Genomic DNA, 11772 nt, shown 5'->3' with positions numbered 1-11772 from the left:
CATAGCTCTTTTCCCGTATGTTACAATTAGGTAAATACAATTAGGTAAATACACACACACACACACACACACACACACACACACCTTAGCTCACTGCATTATTTATTGTACAAGTGACTTTATTAAATATGATGTAACAAAAATCTTTCGACACTCCCTCTGCAGAAAGACAGAGTGGAGTAGCAGTAAAAACTTGAATGCAGTGGAGTTGTTACTGTCATAGTAATGGTGCTTAATTACCCAAGACATGTCTGCTTTCATATAGAAGTCATTATTTTTATATTGCAATGCAATGACTTGTATATTTGAACAATGATCTTTAAACTGAATGTGATACAATGCCTGTTATATCATTTGTATCTTAATGCTTCTTTTACAATTTAATTTGCTTGTTATATCATTTGTATCTTAATGCTTCTTTTACAATTTAATTTGCTAAGGTATCCTTGGCACTTACATCTCTGTATATATGCAGCTATTCTCTTGTTTGTATATTCTTTCTTCACTATAAAATTATGTTGCCATTTATCCAGTGATATGCATGTCTTTCACTGCTCTTCTGAATTAAGTGTAATGAAAGCCTGTAGTATCACCACAAACACTGAACACTGGTCCACACCACCACAGTCACCACACACACTGGTTCACCACTAACTTGTGAAATATTAGTATTAATGGGGTACAACTTTCTGAACTGGCAACATTCTGAGAAGCAATGAAGGCTAAGTTTGATGGAAGCCTCTGTAATACAAAGTGGTGAATTCATTTCATCCACTGAATTAAGAATGTTGTTATATTAAATACTGTACATAATACTTACTATATGTGCATTTACTCTATCATATAACCCTAATTTGTTGAGGCTCTGTTTGGCATCTGTTGAAATGATGGAGCATCTAATAATTACTGAGTGTAACTGAACATGTATTAAAGTCAATTAAGTAAATTATACTTTCTTAATTTCCATAAGGATAAGATTTTCAAATGCAGGTTCTAAGAGTAACAGAAGACTGATGTGGATGTAATGGTTACTGTACAATGTAATAAATATCAAGAGGAAAGAGAATGTTGAAGTATTGTTGTTTCAAAGCAAACTAGAGTACTACAATAACAGTTACACAAGGACCATCGTTGGCAGCAGAAACCAAGTACCATTCACTCTTTGTGCTGTCAGACCTCAAAGAAATCAACGTGACCGCCAGACTTGAATTCATCCTTCTCCAGGACTTGCAGCAACTTCCTGACAGATGTTTGGCAACTGAGCAGCTTACCCTCCTCCTTCATGGAAGTAAAAGCCTTGCGGATGTCGTCATCTTGTGTCTCTGTCCGTGCATGAACCTGTGTTGGGAAGGAGGCTTACTTAATTGTGGTTTGTACAGGAATTATTTTGAACCCTTAATTTGCCCACCTAGGACAATAAATTCATTGGCTCATTTTCCAATATACACAATGATGTGATGGGTACAGGAGGATTACACACACACACACACACACACACACACACACACACACACACACACACACACACACACTTTTCCCCATTTATATTAACGACATGCCAGAAGGAGTGAACAGCTACATAAATTTGTTTGCGGATGATACGAAACTGTGCAGAGTTATAAAGCAAAAGGAGGATTGTGAAATACTGCAAGAAGACCTAAATAAGATCTGGGAATGGAGTAAGAAGTGGGAAATGGAATTCAATGTGAACAAAAGCCATGTCATGGAAATGGGAAAGAGTGAAAGACGACCTGTGGGAATCTATAAGATGGGAGATGGAGTAGAACTGGAGAAAGTCAAAAAGGAAAAGGACTTAAGAGTGACGATGGAAGAAAACAATCAACCAGTAAGCCATATTGATAGAATTTTTAGAGAAACATATAATTTGCTAAGAAATATTGGAGCAGCATTTCACTACATGGACAAAGAAATGATGAAGAAATTGATAAATACTATAATAAGACCCAGATTGGAATATGCAGGAGTAGTGTGGACCCCTCATAAAAAGAAACACATAAGAAAATTGGAGAGGCTACAAAAAATGGCTACAAGAATGGTCCCAGAACTTGAAGGGATGACATATGAGGAGAGACTAAAGGCTATGGATCGACCAACCTTGGAACAAAGAAAGGAGAGAGGAGACCTGATACAAGTCTATAAATTGATCAACAGAATGGACCAAGTGGATAATGAGAAACTGATCCTGAGAGAAGAATATGACACCCGAAGCACAAGATCGCATAGTAAAAAGCTGAGAAAGGGAAGATGTCTGAGAGATATAAAAAAAATATAGTTTCCCGCAGAGATGTATTGAGACATGGAACAGTTTAGATGAAGAAGTAGTGTCTGCAACGAGTGTGCACACTTTTAAAGTAAGATTGGATAAGTGTAGATATGGAGACAGGGCCACACGAGCATAAAGCCCAGGCCCTGTAAAACTACAACTAGGTAAATACACACACACACACACACACACACACACACACACACACACACACACACACACACACACACACACACACACACACACACACACTATTTGATAGAGTCTTGACTATCGAACGTAAATTAGATAAATTGATAAAGGAGAGTATGGGAATGAAAGAGAATGAAGAACAGGATAAAGAGCTCCAGAAATTGAAAGAAAGGATAAAAAGAGTGGAAGAAAACGAAACTAGGCTAAAAACCGAAAATGAAGAATTAAAAGTCCAAATAGCGAACTATAAAAAATTGATGGAAGAAGGACTCGGTAAAGCCGAGAAAGAAAAAGAGGAGCTGAAAGATCTAGTTAACAAAGAAGAAGAAAGAGTACAAGACGTGATTAAAAAAGAAGTACAAGCATGGAGAATCCAAGATAAGAAAGACAAAGAATCATTTCAAGAAGTATTTCAAGAACAGTTAAAAGAAAGAGATGAAAATATGACAAGCAAAATGATAGGAGTCCTCAAGAAAAAAGAAAATTTAGTAAGAGAAATTGCAGAAAAAAAAGTGTAATTATTTTTGGACTGAAAGAAAAATATGTTATATATAGACCAAGAAGGGAAAAAGACGAAATGAAATCAGTAAAAGACCTACTAAAACATCTGAATGACGAGGATAGACAGAACTTAGAAGAGGAAGTAGAAGAAATCCATAGAATGGGACCATATCAAGAAGGAACAGTAAGACCAATTAAGATATTACTAAAATCACAAGCAGCAGCAGAAGAAGTACTATATAGAAAAACGAAACTCAGAGAAACAGAAGGTTGCAAAGATATATATATAAAGAAAAATAGAAACGAGGAGGAAAGGAAGAGACACAATGAACTGGTGGCAGAAGCAAGAGAAAAAATAATGAAAGGTCAGAGGAGGAGAAGAAGGCATTTTTGGAGAATTATAGGAGACAGGATAAGGAAATGGTATATAAAAGAGAAAGAAGAGAAAAAAATGGAGCAAGTTTAACTAAAAATGATAAGAACAAGAGATTAAAAATGATGTATACAAACATAGATGGGATTTTATCTAGTAAATTAGAATTAAGAGATTACATAAAGAAAGAAGAACCAGATATTGTATGCCTGGTGGAAACAAAGTTAAATGAGGCAATAAAAATAGACATAGATAAAAGGTATAATATATGGAGGAGAGACAGAGTGGGTAAAGGAGGAGGAGGAGTCATGATGATGTTAAGGAAGGAGATAGTGGTAAATCAAGTGGAGTTTGGGAAGGAAAATCAGAAATACTGTATGTTAAGATGCATATTAACAAAAGGAGTTAACAATCATTGGAACATATGTGCCACCAAAAACAAACTCATGGACTAACCAAGAATATAGAGACATGATAGATGACACAATAAGGAGTCTTACAAGAATCATTAAGGAAAGGAGAAAAGTGATATTGGTAGGAGATTTCAACTGTAAGGAGGTAGACTGGGAAAATTATGAAAGTGGTATGGGGAAGATGCCTGGGAGATAGATTCCTGAACCTAATGATAGATAATTTGATGGTCCAAAGAGTAAAGGAAAACACAAGATTCAGAGGAAACAATGAGCTGGCAAGATTAGACCTAGTTTTTACAAGGGATATACCAATAAACGATGATATAAGATACAAATGCCCATTGGGAAAGAGTGACCATGTAATATTAGAGATGGATATAGAAGAAGGAAAGGAAGATAGAGATGAAGGAGACCAATTAAATTACAGAAAGGCTGATATTGAGAATCTCAAGAACTATTTTAAAAACGTAAACTGGGAGGAGATGGAAAACTTATTAACGGTTCAAGAGAAATATAACTTATTTTTGGAAATATACAAAACTGGGGTCAGGGAATATGTTCCGAAATATAGACCTAAAGAAGAAGGAAAGAAAGATTGGTTTAATGCAAGATGTGCTAGGGCAAAGGAGAAACGAGATGGAGCATGGAAAAGGTGGAGAAGAAACAGAAATCCAGAAAATAAGGAAAACTTCAAAACAGCAAGAAATGAATATGCTAAGGTGAGAAAGGAAGAAGAAAAGAACTATGAAAAGGACATTGTTGAAAAATGTAAGGAACAACCAAAATTGTTCTACAGATTCATAAATGGAAAAATAAGACAAAAAGAAACAATAGAAAGGTTAAAAGGAAAAACGGAATGGTGGAAGACCCAAAAGTATGGCAGAACTGTTAAATAGTAAATTTCATGAGGTCTTTACTAAGGAATCCAAATTTGAAAGACCACAGGGTAATAGAGAGACTGTCTATATGAAAGAGATTAAAGTAACCAAGCTTGAAATAAAAAGTTGATGACGGAATTGGATGAGGAAAAGGCAATGGGACCGGATGAAGTCTCAGGCAGAATACTGAAAGAATGTAGGGAAGAACTAGCAAGTCCAATATACAACATCATAAAATGCTCAATAGAAAATGGAACAGTGCCAGTGGAGTGGAAAAGAGCTGAGGTGGTTCCCATATATAAGAGCGGAAGGAAGGAAGAACCTTTAAATTACAGACCGGTATCACTAACTAGTGTAATATGCAAGATGTGTGAAAAAGTAATAAAGAAGCAATGGATTGAGTTTCTTGAAGACAACAAAATATTATCAAATAGCCAATTTGGTTTTACAAAAGGTCGGTCATGTGTGACAAATTTATTGAGTTTCTACTCTAGAATAGTTGACAAAGTACAAGAGAGAGAGGGATGGGTTGACTGTATTTATTTAGATCTAAAAAAGGCTTTTGATAAAGTGCCACATGAAAGATTACTATGGAAGTTAGAGGAGAAGGGTGGCTTAAAAGGAAGCACATTGAGATGGATGAAGAATTACTTAAGGGGGAGAGAAATAGATAAAGATATGAAGTCCAAGTGGAGAACAGTAGACAGCGGAGTGCCACAGGGGTCAGTATTGGCACCAATACTTTTTCTCGTATATATAAATGACATGCCAGAGGGAGTGAACAGCTACATAAATCTGTTTGCGGACAATGCGAAACTGTGCAGAGTCATTAAACAAAAAGAGGATTGTGAAATACTACAGGAAGACTTAAACAAGATCTGGAAATGGAACAAAAAATGGGAGATGGAATTCAATGTGGACAAAAGCCATGTCATGGAAATGGGAAAAAGTGAAAGACGACCAGTGGGAATCTATAAGATGGGAGATGGAGTAGAACTAGAAAAAGTAAAAAAGGAAAAGGACTTGGGAGTGACAATGGAAGAAAATAATCAACCGGTAAGCCATATTGATAGAATTTTCAGAGAGACGTATAATTTGCTAAGGAATATTGGAGTAGCATTTCACTATATGGACAAGGAAATGATGAAGAAATTGATAAGTACTAAAATAAGACCTAGATTGGAATATGCAGGAGTTGTGTGGACTCCCCATAAAAGATATGAAGTCCAAGTGGAGAACAGTAGACAGCGGAGTGCCACAGGGGTCAGTATTGGCACCAATACTTTTTCTCATATATATAAATGACATGCCAGAGGGAGTGAACAGCTACATAAATATGTTTACGGACAATACGAAACTGTGTAGAGTCATTAAACAAAAAGAGGATTGTGAAATACTACAGGAAGACTTAAACAAGATCTGGAAATGGAGCAAAAAAATGGGAGATGGAATTCAATGGGGACAAAAGCCATGTCATGGAAATGGGAAAAATTGAAAGATGACCAGTGGGAATCTATAAGATGGGAGATGGAGTAGAACTAGAAAAAGTAAAAAAGGAAAAGGACTTGGGAGTGACAATGGAAGAAAATAATCAACCGGTAAGCCATATTGATAGAATTTTCAGAGAGAATATTGGAGTAGCATTTCACTATATGGACAAGGAAATGATGAAGAAATTGATAAGTACTAAAATAAGACCTAGATTAGAATATGCAGGAGTTGTGTGGACTCCCCATAAAAAGAAACACATAAGAAAATTAGAGAGACTACAAAAAATGGCTACAAGAATGGTTCCAGAATTTAAAGGGATGGCATATGAGGAGAGACTAAAGGCATTGGATCTACCAACCTTGGAGCAGAGAAGAGAGAGAGGGGATCTGATACAAGTTTATAAATTGATTAACGGAATGGATGAAGTGGATAATGAGAAACTGATCCTGAGAGAAGAATATATGACTTTAGAAGCACAAGATCGCATAGTAAGAAACTAAGGAAGGGACGATGTCTGAGAGATGTTAAAAAATTTAGTTTCCTGCAAAGATGTGTTGAGACTTGGAACAGTTTGAGTGAGGAAGTGGTATCAGCAAAGAGTGTACATAGTTTTAAAGAAAACTTGGATAAGTGTAGATATGGAGACGGGACCACACGAGCATAAAGCCCAGGCCCTGTAAAACTACAACTAGGTAAATACACACACACACACATTGCAGGCCTGCCCAGTGCTTTGATACAACAATGTATAACCCTCTCAATGTAAATGATGTATGTAATTACCATGATCTAACTATAAGGCTACAACTCCAATAAACTATAATGAATATATCAATGTACTCTATAAAGGCACACTCACTAAAAAAAAATATAGTGATCTCCCTCATCAAATCCTTACCCATATTACTAATGTTCAATGTTACTGAATTTTGACCCAACTCAACTTTTTTTTTTTCTTATGGAAAAGGGGAAGAGCAAAAAAAAAAAAAAAAAAAGCCAGTTCCCTAAAATTATTAAGAGAGTTAGTAAAAAATCTGGGACAAATCTCTTGAAACCTCCCTCTTAAATGAAGTTAAGTTGTAGGAAGATGGAAATACAGAAGCTGGTAGTGAGTTCCAGTTTATCAGAGAAAGGTATGGATGATTGAGAGCACTGGTTAACTCTTGTATTAGAGAGTTGGACAGAATTGGGGTAAGAGGAAAAAGAAAGCCTTGTGCATTGAGGCCACAGGAGGAGAGGCATGCAGTTAGCAAGATCAGTAGAGCAGTTACCATGAAAATAGCGTTAAAGATAGTGAGAGATGCAACATTTTGGCGGTGAGAAAGAGACTGAAGACATTCAGTCAGAGGAGGGCAAGCAGATGAGACAAAAAACTCTTGATTCCATCCTATCTAATAAAACTGTGAGTGGAACCTCCCAAACATGCGAAGAGTACTCCATACAAGGATAACATAACATAACATATAACATAACATAAATAATAGGATAACAAGGGGCCACCAGGGCCCATCTAGGTTATCCTATATTAGTTGCACAGCTACCTCGTCATCAGTACTTAAAGATACACTTACAAGTACACAATACATTATATACTAATTCTAAATATTTGGCCCATTAACAGGGCTGAGTCCTGCAGCGAATTCCTCTACAATCTGTGATCCCCATACAATGGGATCATGTCTTGTTTAACTATAGTAAATTTCTTATAAAAACTATCATGCAGCGCTATACATAATTATAAATCTAATAAATTTAAGTGCTTATCTAATCTGTTTTTAAACATTGTCAAACTAGTGCTATTTACAACCCTCTCTGGCAATACATTCCAGAAGTCTACCACCCTATGACTAAAGAAATATTTTCTTATATCTAACCTGCAGCCTTGCTTTCTAATCTTCCTGCCATGATTTCTAGTCCTATTTTCCTCCTCTAAGGTAAAGAAAGATCTGACATCTATGTAGTTTGTATCTGAGAACATTTTAAATAACTATCATATCCCCTCTTATACATCTCTCAAATTAAAACATGTTTAATTCCTTTAATCTATCTCTATACTCCAGTTGCTTTAATGCTGGTATCATCCTAGTTGCTCTTATCTGAACTGCTTCTAACATGTTGATATCCTGCCTATAATGGGGTAACCAGGCCTGTATGCAATACTCTAAATGGGGCCTAACATAGGAATTATATAAGCTATGCACTAGTTCCTTACTTTTAAAACTAACATTTCTATTTATAAAACCCAGGATCCTATTTGCCCTATTTCTTGCTTCTAAACATTGCTTTGAAAATTTCAAAGGCCCTTGTACTGAGTTAACAGTTGGAGAGGTGAGAAAAACTGGTGGAGACGCCTTAGAACGCCTAACTTCATAGAAGCTGTTTCATCAAGAGATGAGATGTGAAATTTCCAGTTAAGATTATGAGTAAAGGACAGAGGATATTCAGTGCATACGATGGGAACAGCTGAGTGTCATGGAAGAAGAGGGGATAGTTGTCTGGAAGATTGTGTCGAGTTGATAGATTTTTGAGGCATTGAACATAACTAAGTTTTCTCTGCCCTAATCAGAAATCTTAGAAAGATCACAAGTCAGGCATTCTGTGGCGTTCCTGTGTAATCTGTTGACTTCCTGAAAAGACATGGAAAAGTGTAGGGTGGTATCATCAGCAAGAGTGGATAGGGCAAGAAGTTTGGTTAAAAAGATCATTAATGAATAATAGAAAGAGTGGTTGACGTTACAGAATCCAGAGGAACACCATTGTTAATAGAACAGTGGCCATCTACCACAGCTGCAATAGAGTAGTCGGAAAAGGAACTCGAGATAAAGTTGCAAAGACGGATAGAAACCGTAGGAGGGCAGTTTTCAGATCAAAGCTTTGTGCGAAACTTTATCAAAAGCTTTTGATATGTCTAATGCAACAGCAGAAGTTTCACCGAAATCTCTAAAAAGAGGATGACCAAGACTCGGTAAGGAAAGCCGGAAGATCACCAACAGAGTGACCTTGAAGGAAGCCATGCTGGCGTTCAGAAAGGAGATTGTGAAGTGACAGACTTTTGAGAATCTCCCTATTTGAGGGTAGATTAAAAAACTTTAAACAAGCAATAGATTAAAGCTATAGGATGGTAGTTTGAGGGATTAGAACGGTCACCCTATTTAGGAACTGGCAGAATATAGGCAAACTTCCAGCATGAAGGAAAGGTAGAAGTCAATAGGCAGAGTTGATTTTTTTTTTTTTTTTTTATAGCCTATAGTGCCTGTAGTATTACTTGAAAAGTATGGGATGCGCTGTTCACCTTCCACCCATTAGTGGAGCAGGCAATTATAGTGGTACCCATATTAGAGTTCATATCACCACCCAAGCACATTTTTAGTGTAAGGCAATTACATCTCCATCTAGAACCTGGATATCATGGTGACACGTACATAACTTCAAACCACTTGACAAATGATGAAGTTTCAAGACGGTACGTGGGATTTGAACTTTTGCACAGATCCCACACTCACCACCTTATCCACTACACCACCACCAGGCAAGGTGCAAGCACAGAAGCACAGTTTTTTAGAATGATAAGAGGAACCCCATCAGGTCTATAAGCCTTCCGAGGGTTTAGGCCAGTGGACTTCTTTTTTTTATTTATTTATTTTTATTTTTTTTTTTCATTATGGCCTATAGTGTCTGTAGGCATACTTGAAGAGTATGTGTGGAAAGCGCTGTTAAGCTTCTGCCCATTAGTGGCACAGGCAATTTCAATTATAGTGGTACCCATATTTGGCCCAATATTACCACCCAAGCACATCTTTGGTGTAACCACCTCAGTATCATGGTGACATGTAGGTAATTTTACACCACTCGACAAATGGCATAGTTTCAAAGTGGTATGTGGTGGGATTCGAACCTGCACGTGGACATATGCCCAATCCCACACTTACCACCTTATCTACTATGCCACTGCCTTCCAAAACATCATTATGAAGAATCTTCATTGAAGGCATGAAATAGTCAGAGGGAGGAGGAGAGGGAGGAACAAACCCAGAATCATCCAAGGTGGAAATGTAAGCAAAGGTTTGAGAGAAGAGTTCAGCTTTAAAGATAGAAGTGATGGCAGTAATGCTATCAGGATGAAATAAAGAAGGGAAAGATGAAGATGCCAGAAGTCTCAAGGGAAGTTTGAGTTTGAAGGATTTTGACATTTTCTATTTATGAAGGAGTGTTTGAGAAGTTGAAGAACAGACTTGGCATGATTCTGTGCAAAAATATAAAGTGCACGAGATTCAGGTGATGGTAGGCTGAAGTACCTTTTGTGGGCAATCTCTATCATGTATAGCACAAGAACAGGCTGTGTTTTAGAAGGTTTAGAAGGTTGAGGTTGAGAAAAAGAATGAGGAATGTACACCTCCATGCCAGACACTATCACCTCTGTTATGCGTTCAGCACACAGAGATGGGTCTCTGACACAGAAACAGTAATCATTCCAAGGAAAATCAGTATAATACTTCCTTAGGTCCCCCAAACTAGTAGAGGCAAAATGCCAGAGGCACCTCTGTTTTGAGGGATCCTGAGGAGGAATTAGAGAAATAGGACAAGATATAGATATGAGGTTGTGAGTGGAGGAGCCCAACAAAAGAAGATAGGGTGACAACACATGCATAAGGATTAGAGGTAAGGAAAAAGTCAAGAATGTTGGGCATATCTCAAAGACTGTCATGAATATGAGTAAGGTGTTGCACCAGTTGCTCTAGGTCATGGAGGATAGCAAAGTTGAAAGCTAGTTCACCAGGATGGTCAGTGAAGGAAGAAGAAAGCAAAAGCTAGTGGCGAACATTGAAATATCCAAGGATGGAGATCTCTATGAAAGGGTAGAGGGACATAATATGCTCCACTTTGGAAATTAAATAGTCAAAGAATTTACTAAAATCAGAGGAGTTAGGGGAGAGATAGACAGCACAGTTAAATTAGTTAGAGAGCGACTATTGAGTCAAAGCCAAATGGTGGAAAATTCAGAATATTTGAGAGTGTGGGAATGAGAGCAAGTCAAGTCGCTTGCACACATAAACACAACATACAGCTTTGGAACGAAAATTAGGATGGAGAAAGTAGAAGGGAACAAAAAAGGAGCTACTGTCAGTTGCCTCAGACAGCTGTGTTTTGGTGAGGAAAAGAAGATGAGGTTTAGCAAAGGAGAGGTGGTGTTCCAGATTGAAAATTAGATCTAAGACAACAAATGTTGCAGAAGTTATGAAGAAAAAGTTAAGGGAGCTAACAAGAGATTTTGGGTTGCCACTGAGAGAACAGTCTGACCTGGGGACATTTACGGTTCCCTCCCCAGAAAGGGACTCCGAGACTCTGTTGGGAGTTGCCATGTTGAATTTTGAGTGAAGGGTGTGTATAGTAAGTGCATGGAGTTTTGTGTCAGGAGAAAAGTTGTCTTTAGAGGGCAGGCTATGAATGCCCCTTTTGAGTTGTGAGATACAGCGGAAAATGTTCAGTGAGATCACAACTAGCTTTGATGGTGGGTTCACAGCACACCCTGAACTGGTCCAGAACAGAACTAGGACTAGACCTCGCTGGGAGTAAATTATCATTTTGGTGAATGTCTACTACCTCCTCCCTCACCTATATGACACTGAGGGATACAAAGCA

The 11772-nt window shown here is 37.5% G+C and overlaps 1 protein-coding gene across 4 annotated transcripts in view; it reads right to left on the bottom strand.

Annotated features, from left to right (window-relative positions):
• Positions 1 to 11772, bottom strand: part of LOC123520597 (sepiapterin reductase-like) — a 61143-nt gene that overhangs the window by 15424 nt on the left and 33947 nt on the right. For all 4 annotated transcript variants that reach the window (XM_045283032.1, XM_045283042.1, XM_045283023.1 and 1 more), the window contains exon 5: positions 53 to 1338. In XM_045283032.1, the coding sequence (XP_045138967.1) occupies positions 1171 to 1338 (168 nt within the window). In that variant the 3' untranslated portion in view covers positions 53 to 1170. The remainder of the gene's footprint in view (positions 1 to 52; positions 1339 to 11772) is intronic.

This window comes from Portunus trituberculatus, chromosome 7, assembly GCF_017591435.1.
Source record: "Portunus trituberculatus isolate SZX2019 chromosome 7, ASM1759143v1, whole genome shotgun sequence".
In the NCBI taxonomy this organism is placed as follows: domain Eukaryota; kingdom Metazoa; phylum Arthropoda; class Malacostraca; order Decapoda; family Portunidae; genus Portunus; species Portunus trituberculatus.
Note: the sequence above shows the minus strand (reverse complement) of the source record. Positions and strands in the feature narration are given on the sequence as shown.